General features: G+C 48.5%; 2 protein-coding genes across 4 annotated transcripts in view; one reads left to right on the forward strand and one right to left on the reverse strand.

Moving 5' to 3' along the window:
- Nucleotides 1-6403: 6403 nt before the first annotated feature.
- NHSL2 (NHS like 2) overlaps nucleotides 6404-25106 on the reverse strand; it is a 288706-nt gene continuing 270003 nt past the window's right edge. Inside the window, exons 2-8 of the mRNA XM_052663239.1 lie at nucleotides 18592-18747; nucleotides 15598-15725; nucleotides 15096-15291; nucleotides 13173-13304; nucleotides 9467-11794; nucleotides 7598-7730; nucleotides 6404-6728 (exon numbers count right to left, since the gene is read on the reverse strand). Coding sequence (XP_052519199.1) covers nucleotides 6404-6728; nucleotides 7598-7730; nucleotides 9467-11794; nucleotides 13173-13304; nucleotides 15096-15291; nucleotides 15598-15725; nucleotides 18592-18747 — 3398 coding nt within the window. The remainder of the gene's footprint in view (nucleotides 6729-7597; nucleotides 7731-9466; nucleotides 11795-13172; nucleotides 13305-15095; nucleotides 15292-15597; nucleotides 15726-18591; nucleotides 18748-25106) is intronic.
- Nucleotides 18942-23389, forward strand: RTL5 (retrotransposon Gag like 5). 3 transcript variants are annotated; one of them, XR_008201589.1, is made up of 2 exons: nucleotides 18942-22564; nucleotides 23012-23389. XR_008201589.1 is itself a non-coding variant. In XM_052663240.1 (2 exons), exon 1 carries the CDS (start codon nucleotides 19234-19236, stop codon nucleotides 20953-20955), a length of 1722 nt encoding a protein of 573 aa, XP_052519200.1. In that variant the 5' UTR covers nucleotides 18942-19233; the 3' UTR covers nucleotides 20956-20963; nucleotides 23012-23389. The 3 variants fall into 3 exon arrangements, 1 of the variants encoding a protein (XP_052519200.1); XR_008201590.1 differs by having other exon boundaries at nucleotides 18942-22538; XM_052663240.1 differs by having other exon boundaries at nucleotides 18942-20963.

Here is a 25106-nt window from a genome sequence, read left to right on the forward strand (position 1 = left end):
AGTAGATTCTAGGAAAGTCTATATTGGTTTGCCCTACTTTAAATAAATACCAGTTACAAAAGTTCACACATAAAAAGAAAATAGAGGCATGAGGGATATGGACAAGAGCATTTTTCATTTTTCAAAAGAAGTCACCAGAAGATGCCCTTCTGTAAGAAGCTTCTCTCTTAAAACATGGAATTTGATCTACAAAAATTCAGTTTTTCAAATAACTCTTGGAGAAAACATCCACTGTAAAGAGTAGGGCATATATATTTAATTTGGAGGGAAATGAATGTTTCCATACTGAAAATCAGATTTGTCTTTGGATTCATGAACATTTTCCTTAAAGCATATGTATTATTCACTGACATACCTAGGAAATTCATGTGTCATAATAGTAGAAGCCAGCTCTGGGTCTTCCATAAATGCAGTGATTTGGATGAAAAAACACTGGGCCCAGAGGCAGGAGAACTGGGATTGAGGCTGGGCCCTGCCACTGCATGACCTTGCGTAAGTTATTTAACTTTCTGGGCCTCAGTTTCCTCATCTGTAAGAGGAGAGGTTGGTCCCTTTCAGCACTAACATTCCATGACTACAGATAAATATAGAAATAAGATCAATACAACAATCTAAAAATAAGAAATAATCCCCAAAGTAAGCTCTGGAGTCAGTAGAAAAAAGTAGCAATGAAATATAATAAAAAGAATTAAATTTTAACTACTAGCCAGAGTAAATATATCTCATTTAAAAATTAATGAAAAGATTTGTAATTTACAATTGATTAGGAGAGGTAAGAACATACATGTTGCTATTTCTTCACCATCATACATATGGAGGAGGAGATGAGTGTCTGGTGACTTGTACAATGAGCACAATGCTGCGTTTGCATGCAGAACATTTTGTAAAATTGGACATTAAAAAGAGCTCAACACCACATAAGGAATAAAGAAAAAGTAGTTAATTAGTTGCTGCAGTTCAGATTTTTTTGCAGATTTGTTGATATCAAATTCCACAAATATGCAAAATCTTAAAAATTAAATCTACTTCTCTAAGAACCTCCCTAGAGAATAGCCACCACAGGGAAGATAGACATTTAAGGGTTGGCAGTATCAAACAAATGTAACACCTTTTCTTTTTCCTATTTGTGGATTAAAAAATTGTTTTTAAACCAAAAACAGGCCAGATGTGCTGGCTAAGTCAAATCAAAAGTTTCTGCAGGTTGAGCAAGTAGTCGATTCAATATGATAATTACTTAACACCAAATAAACATATTATCTGATGAACATGATAACATAAGTCACATGGCTGGAGATTGATCACGTAATATAATGACAGCAGAAAAGATAGGAAAGGCTAGAATCATTTCGAGTCGTGGCTATAGTGACTCAGGAGCTTGAAGAAGTAACAGCACTAGCACACACACACACACACACACACACACACACACACACACACACACTATTCGGATACTGCTGCTGCCGGTCCTGGGACCATGCTTTGAGAACCACTGGCTTAGATTTTGGGCTTTACTGAACAGAAGTAGATACCTATTTCACATAACTCATTACTTATGCAAATTTTTTTGCTTAACTTATTAAAAGTGCCTCAAATGTGTGCCTATGACCATTTCCTACTGTATTCCTCTACAAAATGTTTCAGATTATTAAAAAATTTATTTCGTATCCTTGTTAAAATCCTTATCATTTTTGCCGCCCTTTTACAAAGTTAGCTCTTTGCATCTCTTTCTCACTCTCATCATTTTAAATCCGTAATAGTTTAGTCACTTATAGCTGAAATACACACAAAGGCTTTGGAGGGACCGTACTCTGGAATAGATCTGGTCTCATTCTCACACCAAGAGGAAGTGGTAGCACAAAAAAAAGGTAAGGGTTGGGGCCGAGGCTGCGTGCAGTAAAGTTGCACCTTGAAGAAGTTTAATAATCACCACTGATACCAGATGGCTGACACTGATCTGGCACTTACTGGACAGTTTCACCTTTCATAAACAAGACACATTTTCACAAACTCTTCAAATCCTTGTGTTTTTTACTCAAATGATAAGTAGTACTAATTGCATTTGTGTAAAAATGTTAAGGTACAACAAGAATTACCTAGGCCTTCTAAGTGTCTTGAGTAGCCATTTCTGAGACTCCCTCGGTAGAAACCATACTGAACAGCACTGAGAATCAGGAGAATTTAATTGACCATCAGCAATTTACTTAGATAGTTCCAGGAGATTAAGGTATTTTCTATATTTAGGAATGAGTTATCGGTGAATTTGACCTTTCCATGGTGAAAAATATACTTCTGTAACTGACAGATGCCTAAAATTCTACAAGTAGAACATCATTCCTTTGGCTTAAGGCTTTTTCCCTGTTAAAATGCAAGTGACCCTCCAAAGAGGTTTCAATAAGCCTTATAATCTCAAAGTAAAGGAATTTCTTCCTTTCCTGAGAGCATGCTTTCCTTACCAAGGAGGAGGACAAATGAGGAGGCATTCAGGAGAGTTGGTACCAAGAAGCAAGGTCTGCGGGGAATGGAGCAGAAAGAGGAGACAGAGGATGCCAATGACAGACCTCCAACTCATTCACTATTTTGCTGAAGGGCTGTCTCTGTCAGTATTCCTACTGAAATGAGTGCTAACTTGCCACTTGGAGCAGGTTACTTAGAAATCAGCCATGTTTTCTGATAATATTGAAGAGTCTTTGATGTATAGGCATACAAAGGTTTAGAACCATGGAAAAATTGATGGCAATGAAACATTTGGTGCAACAACAGATAGGGAGTTACCTTCCCCCTTCAGATCAGAAGAACCGTACATGTCCATAGGAAGAAGTTAAGTTGATATTACTTTACAGAGTGCACATTGCAAGGCCGGGATTAGGGTAAGGCACTTACATGGCCCTGAGAGTGGGTGCCTCCTTAAATTCTGCACCCCAGGTGCCTCACTCACCCCACTCTAGCCCTGGCCCTGGCAAATCATATTAAAATGAAGGCTGGCCATTGTGTTACATACTTGGTGATAATCGAAGGCTGCACTGGAGGAACAGAGCACTGACTATGAACTTGTCCTTTTAGGGAACAGTTTGTTGATGAGGAAGAGGGCAGGTGCATGGACAGATTGTGGGATCACAATCTGGCCTGTGTCACTGGAGAATTAAAATGGGTCTTTGGTGACAATCCTGTTATAAGAGCCTTGCAGACTCTCCTCTGTCTTTGTACATTCAAGGTAATGTTTCCAGATCAACTGGTTGATTTGTGGTCAGTAAGCTAGCATGAGCTTTTTTGCTTCCTATGACCTTGCCTCTTTAAAAAGTGAGCTGTTGGCTAGGGATGTAGTTCACAGGAATACGTACTGAGGGACATGTTGGCGCCAGGTGGAAGGCCCAGGTGACAGACTGAGGCAGGCAAAGGACAAGAGACAGCAGCAAAGATTCCTGTTGTGCTGAAAATGACTTGTTCTCCACCCTCAACCTTTGAACCACAAACACATAATGAATACTCACCAAGGGCAAAGTGCTCTTAGCTATCGATTAACCTCCCCCCCTGGGGATGACTCCCTCTATTCCTGACTAGACAGAAGTCAGCCCAGCGGAGAACCCTGCTGCTATTAGTTGGAATCAGAGGAAACAAAGGGACAGAAACAACTTGAATTGGAAGTTGATTTCCTGGGGCTAACTTCATTTCATCTGAATCCCTTCTGTATTCCACCTTCAAAAATTATTTTTTTTATTCACACTAGTAATAGTGGCAACAGTGGGTTTTCTGAAAGTCTGACTGGAAGGGGCTTTCTGCCTCTCTTCTCATCTTGGCAGAGTAGGTGCAGAAGGCAGCAAACACTGCGGCTTGTGCCTGGGTGGGAGACAGAGTTGGCGTTACAATAAACAAGGGGAAGCAAAATGTTGAGTGCTAGGACTAAGAGAGCTGTCTGGTATGATGTTCATCAAAGACTGATAGAAATTCTATAGTTTGGTTGTTTGTTTAGGACTAAGTCCACCTGTTGCAATATTAAATGATTATTACCAGTCCTCAGTGCTACCTCTGACCACGCCATCTCTGCCCCGAATCCTTTTCTGCTAATGGGTACAACACTGGGTATTGGAGGGCCATAGTGAAGATGTATAAGACTTTCTAAAAATTGCAGGCATGCAGAATATTGCAGAGGAAAAAATGTCAAGATGTCTGGGTATTCAGCTTTAGAATCTTTGGGGAAAACCACCAGAGGCGGCAAAATGAGGGGAGAGACAAAAGTTGCAAACAAGAAGCTTCCAAAAGGTCAGCAGAAGTAACAAGTCTTATACAACGTGAGTCTCATACTCTGTTTTATAGCTCATAATGGTTCAAGAGTAGAGGGCCCCGGCAGTCTCACTTTTGTTAGGCAAAAGAACGAACACTCCATTTCCCCACAGAGGAAAATGTTTCTGTCCTTTGAAATTCTGTGTTGAGGGCAGACAAGTGTGGTATTTGTATATAAATTAAGGCTAGGAATGAATCTTCTTTTACTTTAGGCAAAACCTCTGAAATCTAGTCAGGGCCTTTGCACCAACTAGTTGGAATGCTTTCAAAAGCAACTGAGCTTTTGGTAACTGTCTATTATTTGAAGTAGCTTCTGTCTAAATCAGGGGGAGGTGCTGATGGCAAGGGAGTGGACGGGCCTGGTCTGTACTCAGAAGTCTAGGGTTCAAAACTGAACCAACCAAGGGCCCAGGCCTAGGGCCCCTGTGCGAGAGGCCCAAGTCCCATCAGCGCTTAGTGTGGTCTTCCAGCTGCTCTGTCTGCTGTGTGGGCAGCTGGGCTAAAGGGTTTGCTTCTTATTGAGACCTATCAAAATCAAGATCTGCTTGTCTCTGGGGGGACGTTTCCACATCCTCCAAGAGGTTGACCAATGAATCTGTTGGGTTGGGGGTGAAGGAGGAAGAGGTCAGGATACCCTCTTTGTGAATTTCATTTGACTTTCTTTTTTCCTTCTTGGGAATGGTGGACAATTAATTTTCCATTATTGGTCAGCTAGTTTTCTTTGTTCAAAGCTGTCTGTTTTTCCCCTCAACCTCTCAGAAACCAGACATATGAAAATCAAATGAATCATGGCTCTTGCTTTGCTTAGAAAACTGAACTGACAAGAATAGTTAGTGTCTGTAAGCTTTGGCAGAGGGTGGGGGGAAGGGGTCACAATGATTGTTCTGGTACTCTGTCAGCATCCCATTTAACAAAGTTCTTACTTTCTCCCCTAGCATGGTTAATTGAAAATTGGTCAAACAGCAGAACCTAAATGGCAAAAAGTAGCCCTTTTGGGGGGGTTATGGACCACAGTAACTTGCAAGGCTGCCTGTCAGATTTTCGCTCTATCCTTTTAGTGTGTTTCTTTTATCCTTTTAGTGTGTATCCTTTAGTTTCTCGCTTGGGAACAGAGGAAGATCTCCTTCAAACAAAATAAAACCAACCACAATCTGAACTGAATGGTGGTGGGCAAGTTACACTTAATTTCTCTCCTCCTTGAGCCTCTGAGGATGCTCTTCCTTCAGCTAATGACTTCCTGTAATGAATGCTATATGCAAATGAAACCAGAGTTCTTCGAATGCAGCATGAGCTGGGCACAGACACTAGCTATCGTTAGTGGCAGACACTTGAAGGATCTCAAAGCGCATGTGTGAGTTACCTTGGGTAGATGTGAGTGAACAAATGGCTGCCTTGTTTGTTGACTGAGATTGGTTCATCCAAAGCAAGCCAGTTCTGACCTTTTTTAGCAGAGGAGTGAGGAGGGGGAGGTCTATATGTTTACTGAAACTCATCACCCTGATCTCCGTGTAGACAATCAAACTGAAAAAGGCATGAAGTTCAGGACAGAGTCACATTCATATTTTGCACTACAAAAGCCATCCAATCAACCCCATGCCAAAATAAGTGCACACCTGCAAACCTCTCATGGGAGAGAGTTATACTGTGGTTGAAGAGGCATTAGAGTCCTTCTGTTTCTCCACACAAGGTCATCAGGGCCTTGATGAGAAAGCGAATAATCACCATTGGCACCCTATATCCCCTGGGATTGGCAGCCCTCAAACTGCTCTCTCACTGTGCCCCTCAGTGACAGAAGCCAGGGATGGAGTAGCCTGGTGATTGATTGAAAAGATGGCACATGTGCCCTTGCATCTGAGAATTTCTTCTAAGTGCATACCACTGGGGGGAGAAAATCGGTACTCAGTAATGGCAAGATTTGAAGTATGAAAATGTAAAATGTCTGAAGATGATTAAAGTGCCTGATAAATTTAGTTCTAGATGTGGCCTCTCTCCTGCTGTCCAGAGTGTAAGTTAATGTCAAAGAAATGCAGGCTTTTTTGTTATGTTCTTTTTCAAAACCTTCTTTTCCTCTTCCCCCTTCTCTACTCAAGTTTAGTAACTAAACCTTGTTTGCTGAACCCAGGGCTTAGGTACTGGGGTTATCAGGGGTTTTGTAGTCTTTTGAAAATTGTGCAATAATTCGCCGAGCCAGTGGGTTAGTGGTCTTCAGCAGTTCGGCTGCTGAGGGGCGGGACCTTGGAGTTGCCTTGCTTCCCTTCTTCTGTAGCAAGGCCTTGAAATCATCATTTCTGCCAGCATCTAGGTTGGCACTGCCGCTTGACCCTGCAGAGGCAGCCAACTCACTGACTGGAGACTCAGGTGGGTTCCTTACTGGTGAGTGGGAACTCGGTCTGCTGCTGCCAGCAAAGGTCTCACCAGGTTCCTTCCAGCCAAGCAGCTTTCTTTTGGACCTAAATAAAAGAAAGTGTGCTTTCAGTGAATTCATGTGCAAACATTTCCTAATGCTTCATATAGTGTCACGAGTGTCAGTGACATGACCTGGGAACTTCCATGCAACAGCTTTGCGAGCAGTTGTACCTACCAGCTTTCTCTCTCTCTGCTAAGTCCTCAGAGTTCCTCGTCTGGTCCCCTGTCCCTATACTCCTTTCAGTCCCCACATCTGGAGTCACTGGGCCTGGGCCTGCAGGCTCAGTCCTGCCCAGGTTCTGGGACCAAGGAAGAATTTCAGGAGTCAAGGCTAGTAGCTCAGTGACTCTGAATCAAGACAGCCTGGGAGCTGATCCTGTTCTGAACTTGTGCTCCAACTCCAATAACTGGGCTCTTTCCAGTTTCCTCACCATTGAATCCCTGCTTTGTGCCCCAGTCCAATAACTGGGTCCCCCTGTGGTCATTCTTTGCCTATAACTGGGTCCCTGTGTGGTCATCCTTTGGCTAAGTTTCTGCTTTGATGCTCAGCCTGGTGTCCCACTTCACTTTTTGATTTTTTTTTTTTTTGGTACAGGAATTCTATGAAGGGTTAAATGTCTCTGACTGTAGGCAGAGCTGTGAGAGAGCAGATGGAGCCACAATAGGCCATGTGGTTGCTAAGAGACGAGGGGCCTCTCATTCCGCACCTGGTCCTCCCTTCCCTGCCTGCCCCTCCTCCACTTCACCCGAAGATGTCAGTGAATCAGAGATGTGAGGCCCTGGACTGTGTTCACATACGTGGACATCTGAACTTAGTCTCCAGTTTCCAATCTAATGCTTAGAGGTAGCAGTTTTTCTTCTGGTATAAGGAGGGAAGGCAATTATAAGGGGAATTAAAGAAATTGGTCCAGACCTGTGGATCACAGTAAATAAATCTTCAGTTGTACGTGAAGCCACAAACACATCATCATCATCTTCTGCAATCCACTCGGCTGTTTTATCACTGATTACACTTTTTTCTTCGGTGCTTGGTTCCATTGAACTCCCTAGGCATAAAAACCAGAAAGAATTACTTTGACCACAATCATTAGGACAAAGCACATTCTCAGATGTATTTCATCTGATGTTCAGAGCAACTCTGGGAGGGAAGCAGGGCAAAAACTTGTCTCCATTCTGCAGAAAACAAGATGTTCCCAAGGTTAGTGATTTGGCCTGCACAATGTGGAGGGAGTGATGAAGACCAGCCTGGCTCCCTGTTTTCTCATGCCTTTTCCATTACAACAATGCTTAGGTTGCCTGAGCATTCTCTTGTTTTAAATGGATGATTCTTAAAACTCAAGGCACTGAGAACAATCTAAAGCAATGACTCAACCAGTGGGTGGAAGTGGGACCTATCTGAATCTCAGAGGGAGCCTGTGAAGTTTGAGGAAGCAGATTCTAAAATTACCTGTGGTTTGACTTGTTTGCTTGTTTTAGTTACAATGATTTAATTTATGTTGAAAATCCAAATCAGCTTAAGGAAGGCCATAAGATTTTGATGTTTGTGTTAAGGGTTTCAGAAAGGATGAGAAACACAGATGAGCCTGGAGGACATTATGTTAAATGAAATAGCCAGTCATCAAAAGACAAATACTATATAATTCCACTTATATGTGGTCCCTATAGGAGTCAAATTCATAGAGACAGAAAGTAGAAGAGTCGCTGCCAGGGGTTGGGGGGAGAGGATGATGGGGAGTTATTGTTGTGGGTACTGACTTTAATTTTGCAAGATGTAGAGAGTTCTGGAGATGGATGGTGGTGACGGTTGCACAACACTATACATGTGCTTAACACCTACTGAACCGTGCACTTAAAAATGGTTGCATGCATACTAAGTTGCTTCAGTCATGTCCGACTGTTTGCAACCCTATGGACTAGAGCACACCAGGCTCCTCTGTCCATGGAATTCTCCAGGCAAGAATACTGGGAGTGGCTTGCCATTTCCATCTCCAGGGGATCTTACTGACCCAGTCATTGAACGCATATCTCTTATGTCTCCTGCATTGGCAGGCAGGTTCTTTACCATTAGTGCCACCTGGAAGCCCTCAAAATGGTTAAGATGGTAAATTTTACATTATATGTATTTTACCACAGTTAAAGCAAAAAGAGACAAGGAAAAAAAAAAAAAAACCTGAAAGGATATGAAATATCATCTAGCTTGGTCTTATGGTTCCAGGCGGAGATAGGCTCAAACCATCCAAGAAAGTGAGCCCCTTTTCCTCTAGAAAACACTGAGAAGCTGCTGGTGGTAATATATTACACTGCTTGAAGCCCGCCAGTCTGCCATGGCACTTGAACTCAGACTGGGAGGGTACTTAGTCCCATGCATGAAACTAAATTTAGTGGAAGCTGGTGAAAAGTGCTGTCAAGTGAGATGGAGAGGCGGTTCCTAGGGCAGGAGATGCCTGCCTGAGGAGGAAGATGGGTTCCTAAGGTCTTAGGGTACTGAGACCTAGTTTGATTTCATTAGCTCACCACTGGGTGTTCCAGCGTAGACTGTTTCATACTGTCCCATACTCCACTGATCGCTGTGGAGATCCCCCCAACCCCCGGATCAGTCCTGACCCCAAGGGCAGTGAGACCAATTTAGAGTAACTCAAACCTCAAGCGGTGTCCACTCTTGATTTGGTTGCCCTGGGATCAGGCTCACTATCTGGGGGCATTTGCTTCTGCCTCTGGCACCCCATCCTCACTCTTGTCTCTTCTGGGATTGAAAGGAAAAGCCCACAGACATTTTACTAACCTGGAGGACTTGCTTCCCTTTCACTGTTGGACTGTGGCATTGAGGTCATCCTTGTACCAGCAGATGGCAGGTGGTCATCAGTTGGGAGACACTTGGCATCTTCCTCCAGGGTGATGATGGGGCTGAGGGGCAGTCTTGGCTCAGTCACATAGGCCTCTGCTTGAGCCATGGGTGAAGTGACAGGCAGGTACAGCACACTGGGCTTTTTTGGTACAGGAGGTGGAATCTTGCCTTTCTTTTTCTCAGCTTCTTCTTGGCTCTGGAGGCTAATTCTTTCAGGCAGGGCTCTCCCCTTAGGGCCCTCATCCTCCATACTTCCCTGGGGAGGTTGCTGTGTTCCTGAGAAGAAAGCACCAGAGGAACTGGAAAAAGGCATGAAAACAAGAGATGAGGGTGCTGTGGACTCCCCTGGGCTTCTGCTCTCAGGGAAGCTGGAGGACTTTGATTTCCGCACCACTGTGTAGATATCTTGAGGGAGTGGCCTTATGTGCTGAATTGAGCTCTTAGGAGTCATAGCCAAGGTAGGCGAAGTTAGTGGGTACTCCTCGGGGACAGATGGTGGCTTGTGGACTAAGCTTGGAGGCCTTCGGGCCAGAGGGGGCTTCTCAGCTATGGGAGGTTTCATCTTCCTCTCTGGCAAGGTGAAGACTTCAGCTCCTGACTCCTCGGCATAGTCAGGGCTCTCAATGTCATCTTCCAGCTCAGACTTGCTGACTGACCTCAGGCGAACAGAACGTAAGTCAGACTGAGTAACCATGGGCATGATTGGCTGGTTGGGGCTAGTTTTCTGGGCCAGCTTGGCCCCCAAATTTGTATCTGAATGATGCTGGCTCACCTTGTTTCTGCTTCGGATTGAGATACTCATTCCAGACAGATCCAGGTTGGTTGAAGAGGTCAATGGGAGGTCAAACGATAGCCGTGACTTGGACATTTTCTCCATTGGTGATGTTGGGGGTAGTGATGACTTCCTCTCAGGTACCACTGGACGCACCCGGACACTGCTGCTTGGAGGGGGCAAGTGGCCCAGGGTCAATGACATGGAGACAGTGGGTGTTGGTGTCTCTGACTGGCTGGAGTATCCACTGGAGGGTGACATCAGCCCAGCAGGCCTTCCTGGAGAGGATACCTCCCTGGCCTCCACCTCGATGGAAAGTTGAGAAGGTGTCGTGGCTCTGGAAGTGGAAGGGGAGGCAAGAGACTCTGAGCTGCCCTGAACTTGGGTGCACTCAATGACTGTGGTGCCAGTGGCAGTGCTGGAGCTGGACAAGGATTGGTAGGTGTCACCAGACTTCCAGTCAGTAAGATACCAGTGATGGGCGAATTGTGTACTTTCTGGGTCTTTGAAGGTTGGCACAGCTGGGTGACCCTGAGTATCTGGGTGGGATGAGTGATGTCCTTGGTGTTCCAAGGAGAGACAAAGGCTCCTGGGCCTCTGGTCCTTGGGTAGTACTGACCCACCTTCCGGCAAGAGGACTGGTTCATCTTTGACCAGTGAGACACTGCGAGTCGGAGGGGAAGGCTTCTTCTTGGCCTTTTTGAGTGAGATGCTCTTGGACCTCTGCCTTCTGTGATGGGCCTCCTGTTGGGCACTGAGGGAGGCAATGTTGTCAGCACTGTTACTGCCCTCAGAACTCGTACTGGCATAAGGTAGGGCACAGGCTTCACTGGCCTTCTGCTCCTCCTCATAGTCCACATCCATGGTACCTGTATCTGTGGGTACAGACAGTGACCGCTCCCGGAACCTGCTGGCCCCGCCTGGGCCTGTCTCCAGCCTTGAGGTACCACCGGTCAGAAGGCCAATCTTGGAGGGTCGTTCTGATACTTGGCTTCGTTGAGTAGGATGCTGAGAGTGGCCGGCAGGCCCACTGCACCCTGCTGGGCTATCACGAGTGACAAAGAGGGTAGCAGCCTCCTTAGGAACAAGAGGTGGCAGTGTGTGCAGAGAGACCCAAGAATTCCCAGAGGAAGGATTTTTTCCATTTTCATTGACTTGACTGCTCTGAGCAGTGGCACTTGGAGTCACATAGGTAAAAGCATCCCCCTTCCGGGAAGCAGAGAATGTCGATTCTGTTGGTCCATTGCAAGAACCAGGAATGCTGTACACCATCCCCATGCTCTCCATTCCAGGGGGTTTTGTGGCACCCCATGCCTGGACAGGTTCTTCCGGATGACTAGAAGGATTTCTTAGTACTGGTGAGGTGAGATTTGGGAACCGAGCTTCCTGACCGAGTGCAACTCTTCCATGAACACTTTCTGGAACTGAATGGCTGGGCCTGATGTCTGAGGTGGTAGAGCGGGCCACACTGCCTGCTGGGCTGTTGCTGTGACCTGGAGGAGGCAAACACAGAATGTTAGTGGAGTGGTTAGGGATCCTCCAGCAGCAGCTGTCACCAAAGAGACGGAATCACCGATTTTTTGTCAAGAAGCATTTGCCAATAGCTTGGTCAGAATTCCTTGGTTCTTCCTTTCCATAGGTGAGGATGCTGGGGAAGTTGAGTCCTTACCCATCACCACACAGTGAGTCACAGGGTGCCCTTGAATTGTCCAGAGGGCTGCCAAAGACTTTCCAGCTTTTAAAAAAAAAAAAATATATATATATATATATATATTTTTTTTTTTTTTAAATTGAAGGATGATTGCTTTACAACATTGGTTTGATTTTTGATATACATCAACATGAATCAGCCATAGGAGGGAGGTTCAAGACGGAGGGGACATACGTACATCTCTGACTTTCCAGCTTTGAATATGCCTTTCAGAGCTGAAGTAGCATGTGGGACAGCCATGGTTTTTTTTCCCCCAGGTTTTCACCCCAGGCTCAGGAAGCCACCACAGCCCTCAGCATTCACCTCCCCAGAGATGAGAGCAGAGGCTTTCAAACTGATAAAGGACAGCAGTGTGACCTTCAGTTCCAGCAGCACAGTGGGAGTATGCCACAGCTGAAAAGTTCAGTTCGGTTGCATTCTTGGCTTTTTAGATTGGCAACAGGAGAAAGTGAGGATAACTTACAATGTGAGGAAACCATTCAGATGTTGAAAACCCCCAAAGGTTTTCTCATATACATAACAATTATTACTGTTATGAGGATGACGATGAAGATGACTACTCTTATGATAATTTATAATAACTGCCACTGTTTGCTGAACACATACTATGTACTGGGCACATGGTAGGAAAATTACATACAATAACTCTAATCCTCACGACCACTCCATGGGTTGGAACCATCATCCCCATTCACAGATGAAGAAGCCGAGGCTTAAAGAGGTTAGGGAACTTGGCTAAGGCCTCACAGTTAGGAAGTGGAGAGGCCAGAATTTGTATTCACATTTCTCTGGTCTGTGTTCTTTGGATGGCATTCATTTAATGGCAGTAATGATTTTGTGAAGATGCTACTTTTAGTGATGATTTCCTTCTTCATCCGCCTAAAGTTGACATATAGAGCTATATTCTACTTATAATGGGAAACAATAACATAACAAATTTATTAGCCTAGAGATCTCCTGTCCATTTTCAGTTGCTGCCCTTTACAAAAGGCTTTTGGTTATCCTTAATTACTATTAATATATTGCCTTTTTCAAGATGTCCAAAGTCCCCCTCTCCCCCAATCACTCCTGTTCTCTGTCACAGCAATAACACTTGGGTTGCAGAAATGGTAAGAGTGAGCAAGGGAAAAGGTTTGGGGGATCAGCTATGGTGGGGTCACCTTGGTCTCGCTGGGAATAGTTAGAGAATCCAATAATGGTCCTCCTCCGCCTCAGGGTAGACTTGGGGTTCACGGCTGTCTCTGTGTTAAACAACGAGTGTCGCAAACTTGCATGTTTATCAAACTGCTGCCCTGTAGCCAAAATAAAGACACTTGGGTGCATCCTGGTTTCTGTTCACAGTATGGTAGAAACTGGCCTGAGGTAGACAGAAGGGATGATGGCAGTAGCGATGAGAATGAATAGCATTCAGGCAGGTGACCCTTCTTCCCCATCCCTCCCATCTAGGCCCTGGGCACCCGCAGCTCCAAAGCATGCATGCTGAATTTCAGAGGTCCACTCTGGGGTCACCTGTGAGTCTTAGGTGGTGGAGAGCTGTGGTTTTCAATCCTGGTTTTATATTGAAATAAACTGGGTGGCTTTTGAAACTCTAACAACTGGACCCCATCTCAGAACACTTAACACTCTGGGAATATGGCCCAGGTAGAAGCATTTTCTCAGACTCCCCAGGTGATTGTTCAGATGTACAACCTGGGGTGAGAACCCCTGAAGTGGAGAGACAGGTTGAGACTAGATGTTGTTTGATTGCAATCTTTTCTCAGAGAATGCTTTAACTTGGGCCAATGAGTATCTCCAAGAAATTGCCCCATCCCGGCATCCAGGAAGCAGTCAGATAACCTGCCCTCCAGCCCCCTGATCATGTTTGATCAAAGTTCACCCTGCGTGGTGACTGAGATCTACTTTTCTCAAAGCACCGGCTCAGTCTTTGCTTCTATGGAGTTGCCAGGGCAGGGACAGGGTGAGGGCAGTGGAGTGAAGTTTGCCGCTTCCCACCACTGTCTCTCTTTCAGCGGCTGGCTAACCAAACCCTCCCCTCTCAGTCCCATGGACACATAGGTACCCCCCTCCCCAGTAAGTGGCTCTGTGGACAAAACACAGGGCCAGCCCCATTGAGGGCAAGGTAGAAGTTCAAAAACAAAGTGCCCACCATCACTTTGTGAGCTTTTCCTTTCGGCCCTCACACTTCTGAGTATATCTCCTGAGGCTCTGAGCTGTTTCCTGCCTCTGATTTCCTGAGATGACACCAGTGGCATCAGATGACCTCATATCTAGGGAGTATCACCACCTGTGGCCAGAGCTGTCCTTATCATCTTCATCAACTTTTTCCAGCATACCACAGGCCAATGCTGGCTCACAGGGTGCCTCCGGTCCCCTTGGGTTAGGAGGTCTTGATCTCATCAAGTTGTTGGCCCTATCTCCTGAAATGGTTGACCTTCCTCCTCTTCCACTTATAGCTGGTGAAGTGTGGTGAATGAATTAATAATGGGCATGGCAGAGGGTTCCACATGTCCCCAGAGAAAAAGCCAGCTGAGCTGTGTACAGTATTTTTCCCATCTCAAGGTAGTACCGGGTTCCTCTTTGATCTTACACAATAGGAGGCGGCCCACCCCCACTAGGAGATGGAGTGACCACTCAAAGTGCTGCAAGGCCCTTGGTCTGTGCTCTGTGTCTGATCTTACTATTTACCACCAGCACCCTGAACCCCACACGTCCCCTGAAACTCCTATCTGTGTGCTCAAAACCCAGCTTCTGGCACAAGTTTTCTTTCCCCAAACCAAACATAACTCATACACTCTAAGTTTCCACAATGCTCCAAAGAGCACACAAATTCATAAAGTTTTAGAGTTTTCTGGTAAGAGAGTTTCCTTTGCCATCAAATGGTCTCAGTTAGCATGGCAGGGCCAGTAGAAAGTGAAGAAAGAGCATGCCTCCATTCCCTGGTGAGATCCACGACCTTGACAGTGCGGGGTGAGCCAGTAGCAAAGAAAGTCTTGCTCCCTCCCCCAGCACCCAGTGCATTTGGACAGGATGATCTATAGTTGGCATGGAGGGAAGCGAACAGAGGTGATGCTAAGCAACTCTACCGGAGACGTTGATGGGCACGATGTCAGAGTGTGTGGGACAAGACTGAAGCCACCGCTTCTCCTCTAGGATGGGCAGAGAAAAGGGGCTATTCCAGGCAGCTTGCTTGTCGGCTGTGGTAGGCAGGCTCGGGGAGGCCTCAGGGGCCCTCACACCCTGCATGGTAGTCTCATCCTCGCTCAGCTGCCATTTTGTGGGCTGTTGGGAAAGAAGGTGATGGGAAGGGTGTGCTTCCAACTGGAGATGAGCTGTGCCCACAGGATGGCTGTCTAGGCAGGGTGGTCAGAGGCTTCATCTGGGAGGCAGGAAAGCATGGATAGGCTGCCAGGCCAGATGCCTGCTGTGCAGGGCCCACCTCAGTGGGGCCTCGGGATGGCTCTGCTGGTGAGCAGAGGTAAGTAGCAGCTTCCAGTGGGTAATGAAAATTGTTTCAGGTCCCCCGTCAAAGGGCGTGGGGCAAGCTCTGCATGCTGGCTCTCCCAGGTCGGGGAAGAGGCAACTCACCATCAGTACAAACTCCAGACGCCTGGCAGACTGGAGCCTTGGGCTGGGGGTGGGCTCAGGGGCCTCATCAGCAGAGCGGAAGGTCTGCCCCAGAAGTCTGGCCTCCGAGTACTGTTCCTCATAGTCTTCTGAAAAACAGCACAGTGGATACACACTCTAGGGAGCCACGGCCAAGCGCCGGGCTGGGGGCTCCTGCTCTAGCTGCCAGGTCCGACTCACATTGTTTAAGTTAGTTCCCAGCGTCTGAGCCTCTGGATTCAGGAATGGAAAAAATGCCTACTTCCTACGAGGAGAAAAGAGAGTCAATGGATTTGAGTTGTGCTGGTTCAGGGACTAAGCGTTTGTCTCCATGGCCCCCATGGTAAGTGTTCAACTCAGGGAAGAGGCTCAGGATGCAGATGCCTTTGGCCACTCTTTGCTCCAAGGCCCTCTCTTTGAAGCCCTGCAGCTCTCTAGGTTTTTACGCAACCCTTCCAGGGACATGACCTGTGTGAAGCACAAAGAAATATGCCTTGGAAAGTCCAATGTAGAAGTTTCCCTTGGATGCCGAGAACTCTTACCTCAGCCTCTAAGGGCTTGGTTCCCTGCACCTTAGCCCCACTGTGGTGGGGGGGCGATGTCAGTTCCAGTGGGGCTAAGGTGAAAGAGAGGGAAGGCAGAGGTAGTGGCAGAGGAGAAAGAGAAGTTTAGGGCATTGTCAGGGAATAAGAAGGATGCAGAAGGTTTGAATGGGTTTTATTTAAGTGATGGATTCAATGAATGAAGGAAGGAAGTGAGGCTAAAGAACCAACAGTCAGAGCTTGCACATTTGAACAGAGACTTGAAGAATCATAGAAACTTGGAGTCAGGAGGGGCCTCGAGGGTTCTCTGGCCCAATGTTTCATTCTAGGCTCCCGTTTCCTCCTCAGCAGCCCTTCCAGGTGTTTCTTCAGCCTCCGCACACACCTGCCTGCAGAGAAGGGAAGCAGCCTTCCTCCCAAGGTGGCTCATTCCATCCAAGGACAGTTGGGGCTGGCAGGCATATGGAAAGTTCTTCCTTATCTTGAGGTGAAATCCACCTCCCCCTAGGTTTCCACCCACCTGTCCTCATTCTGCCCATGGCGGTAACACAGAGCACACTGACTCTTTCTGCATGGCGGCTCCTCTCATCAGAACACAAGGCTCACGGTGTCCCTTGGAATCTTGCTTCTCTAAGCTTGCCACTGCCCTGGCAGGGAGGTGGGGGTCATGGCTGTTGTCCAGTTGGGTGGCCACTCTGAAGTTTTCTATTCTCCATAAAAGTTAGCCTTTGTTGGTAATGCATAAATGACAGCTGGTAAGACCTCTTTTTGCTTTTAATGTTCATTCAACACGTGCCCTCTTGCAGATGCAGCCCTACGCCAGGTGCTCCCAGAAACCTGAGAGTTCTAAGAGATGTGATCTTTTACACTGAGAAGCCCAGTCTGGTTAGGTGGACAAAATATATACCTGGGATTAGCAGAAGAATGAGTGAATGAACAAATGAGTAAGTGAAAGGAAAATCAGTTCAGAACTATACAAGTCCTTTTGAGCTAGACGGTACAAAGGGCCTTGTATGACTGCTTAGGGAGGGAATGATGCAAACTGAAGAACTAGCGTTAAAGGTCTTCTTGGAGTCAGCAAGTATAGAACTTGGAAGAAAGTCTAAGGATTGGAGTGAGAAAGAGGGAGGAAGGGCTTCTCTGCTTGGAAAAGAGCCTCGAGTGGGACAATGAGTGCCTGGAGGGTATAAGGAGCTTGTGACTAGCACTGGGGTTTTATTTGTATTTTTTTTTTCTTGAGATCTAATTTACCTACAGTAAAGTACACAAATCTTCAGTGTGCAGTTCAGTGAATTCTGATATATGCATGCCCCTTGTAATCTCCATCCAGATATTTGTAGCACCCTGAGTTTCTCTCATAGCCTTGAGTTTTAATCCTCTTGCCACTTACACCGGATAAATCCCACTGGTCAATGTGTATGTTTGTCATATTGTAAGATCTATTAGGGACCACATTGTTTTTTTCTTTTACCTTAATTTTAACATTGTGTCTAGATCAGCCTGAGTTCCAAAGGACACCAATCAGGAGCTGATGTTGCATTTTATCAGTATCATTTTACCCAGCTGCCAGATACCGTTGCTAACTGGTTTAGGAACACCCTATTTTTAGTTCTCACAAAATTCTGCCATGTGGGGAACTGGAATCCCCATTTGGAAGATGACTGACTAATCTGAAGCTCAGAGAGGTTGGGTAATATGCATGAGGTCACACAGCTAGTTAGGTGTGGGATTCAAACCAGATTCTGGCTCTGTCTGATTTCAAAGTATGGGTTTTCTCACTCCACCTGGTGCAAGCAGTCTGACTGCTCAGGTGTTATGACTGGGCTGTTTCTCTGGTTGTGTGGACCCAGCTTTGTGTACAAGGTGCTCATCAGAATACCTCAAAGACACTGAGTTGGGAATTGGGAATGAGATGAAGTCTGAGTGTTGTGTATTGGGCTTACTTGGTGAGGCAGGAGTGACCCAGGAGACACATGAACAAGGTTATTTCAAAAGCAGAGAGAGTGAAGCCCAGAGAGGGAGACCCTGTTGATGCCTCATTTGTCTTCAGGTGCCAGAATTCCAAAGGCTTGGGTGATGTGGCAAGAGAAGACCTGAGGGTATGTGGACCCACATTTTTGGAGTCTCTCATCTAGTGTTCTTTGTAAATGACTTGACTCATGGCTCTGTCTCGGCCTCTGTCCCTTTTCCCTCAGAGACAAGTGAACTGAATAAAAGTAAGGGGGGAGCAAGGGGTGTAAACAGCCTTAAAATTAGGGTCTTTTGGAGTCAGTAGTTTGGAAGGTGAAAGAGAGCAAGTGTGTCTTTTGTTTTTCAATAGGTTTTCTACTATTCTCGCTTTTTCTCTCGCGGGTCCCTGTCCTTTCTTCGTCGCCTCCCTCTAGCTGCTGCTGGGCCCGTGGCCTCTGGCCGCAGCCCCCCTCCCTCTCAGTACCTTGCAACAGGCTCTGGAGATTGAGCTGCGCCTCGCGAAGCAGCTCCTCTACACTCGGGGGCCTGCCCGAGGAGAGGAACACGTTCACTGGCTGTCGCCATGACGACCTCGAGTGGGCAGTCGCTGTCGCATTTTCCCGACCCGAGTTAGCTGCAGCTAGGGAAGGAGAGAGGCAGTGAGAGGCGCCGCCAAGCGGGGGGGCGGGGGGGTTTGAGGGGGGCGGCACGCAGCGGCCAGTGGGCTCCCGCGGTTCCCTAAGACCCGCCCCTGCCGGGGGTGGTGGGGTGGTGGCGCGGGCCGCGCTTAAAAGGCGGGGACGCGCCAGCCGCAAGATTTTTCCTCGACAGATCGTGCCGCAGTCAGTTCCCTACCTCGCCGCCAGCCTCCGCCCGCCCGATTGCCGCCTCGCTGCCTCGCCGCCCGCCTTCTCCGCCTGGCGCCTCCCGGCTCCCGCCGCCGCCCGCCCTTTGCGATCCCCGGGACGAGGTAACGCGCCCCGGGCGGAGCCGCCAGGCCTTCCGAGCTCGCTCCAGTGGGTGTGGCTCGGCCCCCCGCGCGCCCCGCCGCGGCCCCCGGCTCCTCTCACGGCCCTATCTCCCCATCCCACCCCTGCCCGCAGCCCCAGGGCCCCGGCTAGTCCTGATGTCCGAGGCGGCCGGCAATCTCAATAGCCTCCGCATGGCGAACGTGGCCCTGCGAGAAGAATTAAATGCCCTTCGCGGGGAGAATGCCAATCTGGGCCTTCAGCTCGGCAGAGCCCTGGCCGAGGTCAATTCCTTGCGGGGCAATGTCTCGAGCTACATGCGCTGGCCGGTCCCCGGGGTGCCCGCCCTTTCTGAGGAGAACTTTGAGTTCCCGCTCAGTGAGATCGACGCCGCTCCCGAGGGAGAACTGCCCTTCCTGTGCTGGCCTCCCCCGCGCACCGAGCCCGAGTGTGCCCCGGACGAGCTGTTGATTAGCGTGATCCAGGATTGCAGTACTTCCGGCGCACCCACCGACCCACCCCCGATGCCCAGTCCACCCCCGCCGGCGCTGCCCCCGTCTCCGGCCAAGGAGCTGCCCCCGCAGCCTCTTCTGCCGCCGCTGGAGCGGCCTGAGATAGAGCCCTTCTCGGGCGACCCAGTCTACCTGGCTGAATTCTTGATGCAGCTAGAGACTTTCATAGCCGACCATGAGGATCATTTCCCCGGGGGCGCTGAGCGGGTGGCCTTTCTGATCTCCTTTTTCGCTGGTGAAGCCAAGGAATGGGCCGTCTCAGTCACCCAGGAAGGAAGCCCCCTGCATGCCAACTTTCCGCGCTTCCTAGATGAAATCCGTAAGCAGTTCTGTGGCCCCATTCCCCCAAGCGTGGCAAAAAAAGCCATCCGCAAGCTCAAGCAGGGAGACTGTACCCTGGGCAGCTATGCAGATGCTTTTCAGTTCCTGGCTCAATTCTTGTCTTGGGATGACTGCCGCCTTCAAAACCAGTTCCTCAAAGGCTTATCAGAGTTCTTCCGCAAGGAGCTCTTATGGTCAACTGAAATGGCCGACCTGGATGAGCTGATACTCGAGTGTGTGGAGATAGAAAGAAAAGTGCGTGTCCCCAAGCCAATGCCACTCCCTGGGGTTCGCAATATCTTCTTCCCTTTTGCAGCAGACCGTAATCTCGAAGGTGAAGAGGGAGAAGAGTGCCACAGTGGGGATCAAGATGAAGAGGCACGCAAGCGCAGGATTCTCAACAAGGACCAGCGGAGGCGCGTGAGAGCAATCCAGCAAGAGACCAGGGGGGAGGAGGAGGAGAAGAGGAGGAAGAGGGAGGAAGAGATGAGGAAGGAGCTGAAACAGAAAGGGGAGGAGGACGGGGAGGAGGAGGAAGAGGAGGAGGCGGAAGAAGAGGAGGAGAAAGAAGAGGAGGAAGAGGAGGGGATGAGGAAGAAGAGGAAGAAGGAGGAGGAAGATCAGAGTAAGGATAAGAAAGAAGAGGAACATGAGGGTGGCCGCCAGGAACCAGAGCAGGAGCCCGCGCAAGAGCCCGAGCAGGAACAGGAGACAGAGGATGAGACCCAAGACGATGACCTGGATGAGCTGATGGAGATGGAGCCCACCTATGCCAACGCTTCATCCCAGACTTCTGGCTACTATCATGAAAACTTCCTAGATGTGTCGCCTCCCATCATACAGCCCAGCAGACGCAGGAACCAGAATCGACTCCCGCTTCTGGAGGGCCTTCCAGGTACCAATTCACCATTCTACAGTTCACCGCCGCTAATTCGCCGCGCAGGTCGCCTGGGGCAACGCCAAATTCGACGCCGTCCCCCAGTGCTGTTTCGCCTCACTCCGAGGCAGGGGGGCCACCGGGCTGCACGGGGCCGTATTCGCGTGTGAGAGCTGGGGTGAGCTGCCCCCTCCCCCACAACACACCCTTCCACTGTGTTCCCTGCCCCTGCTTTCGCTGCCACACCTGCCTCATTCACTGACCAGTACTTAAGGGAGTTACAGACCTGCAGAACCGAAAGACCTGGAGGACTCCAGACCATCCCATGACCTTGACTGGGGAGTGACACTCGGGAAAGGAGGGTGCAGTGATAGGTCTCCTCTCGGTGTGCACTCTGCTCATACCTGCCAGGATCTAGAGAGCAGGTTTATGGGCCTGCTCCCATAAATGAACTGGTCACCCTCTTGTATTTCCCCTCTAGTTCCAAGCCCTCACCTTTCCTGTGTTAATTCACACTGTGTTCTATGGTTTCATCCTCTGGCTGGCTAACCTGGACTTCACCCAATGGCTCACTGCTCTGCCCCGGACAGGCTCCACTGAACTTCTAAAGCCACTGAAGCCACTTAGTAGGTATAATTGGTGGACAGCAGGATGCTATCAAGAAACGTACCTGGAAGCCTACACTTGCTTCAGGTCACCCCTCCAGCAGGAGGGCCCTGAAGAGGCCCCTCCAATTAGCCCAGTGAGAGAATGCAAAGCCACATGTCCAGTGGATCACCCAGCTGAGACCTGTCTTCAACTGACTGAGCAAGCTGGTTCCACCTTCCCACAGACCATGGGCTTAGGGCCTGAGAGCTCGCCAGATCTGGGACCCTTTCCTCTTACTTCACTGCTCTCCTGGGCATCCCTAGTGGACACAGCCCAATAGTCCATGCCCTACTCCTTTCCTTGACATTGCCTAAAGGGTAGGCAGTTAGGCCGGGGAGGAGGAGGAGGAGAAAGCAGCAGCAACGACTCAATTTGACCCTGTAAGGAGTGACTCTTTCCTTAGGGATGGTGGCCTCCTCCGCTGGCCAGGCCTTGGACTGCAGTCTCCAGCCACAGGTCTTGGCAGAAGATTTGCCATTCTTGGGGTTCCAGAGGTGGGTTAATTGGCCTTTCCTTCCCAGAATGCCAGAGAGAGAGGTCCAAAGCCTGCTCTTCAACTCCAATGTGAAGGACTCCTTAGTACTGAGAGGAGAGAGGAAGGTTCTCTCTACAGAGACTGCCTCCTGCAGCTTTGCAACCGGGATGACCTCACGTCTCTCACATGAGGGGCAAGCCATAGCCTGATGCTGGGCATTGAGCAGATGGTGAGGTTTCAGAGGTTGACTGCCTCCTAGTAACTCCTGGGGCTTCTGGGTCCTAACCTAGGGGCCTTCACAGAGACCTGCTGCTGGCCTTGGGTCCAGAAGACACGGTTCTGCAGTGAAAAGTACATACTATGTCACTCTGGCCACAGAATGGCAGCCAGATCCACTGATGGCCTGAACTGCCCTCCACACTGGCCTTCCTGCACAGGGCCTGGCGGCTGGGCAAGTGCAGCCAAAGTGTCTGTGGCCAGAGGGAAGAAAACATAGTCAATTAAACCTCTGTTCCTCACTGGAGTCTGACAGATAACCTCAGCCCAGCCTTAGGAGTTTGAGCTCAGAGGCAAGAAAAAGGAGCAGGAGGAAGAGGAGTCACAGAAACCCAGTCCTCCGACTGGTTTCCGGTGAGGTCTCTATTCATCAGTGGGAGGTAAGAAGCACTTCTGTTGCTCACACATTTCTCAGCCTGGGGATTGGTGGAGCCAGGTTCCTATAACCTGTTGCTATCTTTTAAAAAGGCTACTACTCCCTTCTCCAAGTAGAAAAGTATTACATAATCATTATAGAAAATTTGGCAAATAGAGAAAATGATGGGGATCCAAAAGCCACATTCAGAATCCCACCACACAGATGAGCCACACTCTTAACGCTTTGCTGCCTTTCTTTCTAATGTGTTCTTGCCACGTCTTTTCAAAGCTGAGATCTGTGAGCTCTTGATCAGCAGGATTTAAAATGGCTGCCACCTATGTAATCACACAGACTGAATAACATTTGAGCTTTCTCCTAATGTGTTGGACATGTCAATTGCCTGGTTTTCCCCATCCCCACCAGTTCAAAAGTAAATAAGCTTGTAAAGAAAATTTTGTCTGTTTTTCAGCTATTTTCTCAGGAGAGAGTTCCAGAAGGAGGCCTGCCATTCTTCAAAGCTGTGGACTCTTGTTTGCTGATGGTCAATCAACATTCTGGCCCTGCTGCCCATGTCCCTGTCAGAGAAGTCCAAAGGACAGGTGCCTTCCACCCACGCTTCCAGGGACCCCACATCACAGGCCCTGCCTGTTCCCATGGTGCTTTTCATCCTGAGCCCATGTAGCCTCGGCCAGGGAAAGAACAGTTGAGCAGTGAGCTGGTTTGTGGCCCTCTGGTGGCAAGGGAGCTTGGGCTCCCCTTTGACCCTCTTCCCCTCCTTTCCCAGATCTTCAATATTGTGATCTAACAGCCACAATAGCTGTAAGAGGAACTATGGGCTTTGGGCTATTTCTTGGGTTTAAAGAGGGGTGGGTGGGGGTGGGCGTATGCATGCAGGGGTATGAGGGCAGCCCAGGGATTCCCAGAGACCCGGGGAGAAATCATTTGAAACCAATGTGTTATTGTTGTTTTACTGTGTTGTGAAGATGAGAAATTGTTCTGTATGCTAAAGCTTTCTCCTCAATAAAAAGATAAAGGGTGTGTAAAGACTGTGTTTCTCTGGGTTATTGAGCAAGCACAGAAGACCACCTAGGAGGCATTAGGTACTTCCCAGGCACTTCGCCTGGATCAACCCTAGCCTGAAGCCTTGAAGTCCTTCAAACTAAGGGCTCCAGCCTACTGAATCTGTGAATGGCAGAAGCTATCAGGAGGGAAGTGGAGGGACTAGGCATATTAAAAAACAGCATTAGTTCTCCACTAATATAAAGATACAAGCGTCCTAGCCTTACCATCCTGTAACAGTGCAGTCCCCCTGGCCTCCAAACACAACCCACACGCGCACACAGGACTTTGGTCGGAGGGAGAGGGGAAGGGGGGAAGGCCCTTCCACTTCTTGGCACTAGATGGCGCTATGGGGCATCAGTGAGAAAGCTGGTGAAGATTTTCAAATACACTCTCAGAGCAAGTCCACGCAGACACTGTCCAGCAAGTATCCACTGCTCCTCACAGACTGTGGGCTCAGAAGAAACTGAATCCCATTCTGGGATTTGCTCAAGTTTCCCAGCCATGAGCTGAATTTTCCCCGCCTGGGACAGTGGGTGAGAACGCTTATGGAGTCCCTACCAGTGGCTCTGCCAGGGACTTCACACCCGTTATCTCATTCATCTCACTCTCCTCTTACAGATGAGGAAACTGAGGCTTAGAAAGGAGAAAGCCTGGCCCAAGGTTTACAGCTGCTAAGTGGCGCTATCATAGCACCACAGCTGCCCATTCCTCAGCTCTAGGGATGCTTCTTCACCCCTCTCTGCCTCCCTCTACTGGCCCTCCGACAGGGTCTGTCCTGCCCTGCCCACCACCGTACAGACATGCTGTGAGAAACAAAGCCCGGCATCAGATGTGCGCTTGCTTTGCCTCTTTATGGGGAAGGAACAAAGGGAAGGAGGGAGAAAAGAGGGCGGAAACTAGCGTGTTTCTGACCGTGTGCCAGGCACTTTCACCACATTTCATTCCCACACTCAGTGAAGAAGGTAATGGTGTCTTCTTTTAGAACTGAGGGACCTGAATTTCAGAGATACTAGGTTGCATGGTGGACTCGGGTCATTGTGACTCCCAGATTTACACTCTGTCATTTCTGATACTCCAAGCCTTTTCCCAAGAAAGCCCCGCGACATGCTCAAGCCTTAACCTGACTGGATTCTGGGTCTTTGCCAAAGCGACCAGGTGCCCGATCTCTGGAAGTTCCAGAACCAGCCAGTTCTGTCCTTCAGGGAAGGGCCTGAAGAGCAAGGCAGGCCAGTGGCAGGGCTGATTTTATGGAGATGAATATGCATGAGTGTGTGGCTGACAACTGCCTCCTTTTGGGGAGGAACAAGGCTGTGGGGCCATGAGAAGCATCAGTGAGTACTGGAGCTCCCCTTTCTGCTTGAGGGGATCAGATTAAGTCTCCAGCACCCAGTGGAGTTTCTCATGCCATTTCAGGGAGAGCTAGGTGATCCCAGATTGCATATGTGATGGCCTGTCAAAGGAGGTGGGGGCAAGTAAGAGCAGGCTCAGCCTTGCCAACCCTT

The sequence above is a fragment of the Budorcas taxicolor genome, chromosome X, assembly GCF_023091745.1.
Source record: "Budorcas taxicolor isolate Tak-1 chromosome X, Takin1.1, whole genome shotgun sequence".
NCBI classification, from domain to species: Eukaryota; Metazoa; Chordata; class Mammalia; order Artiodactyla; family Bovidae; genus Budorcas; species Budorcas taxicolor.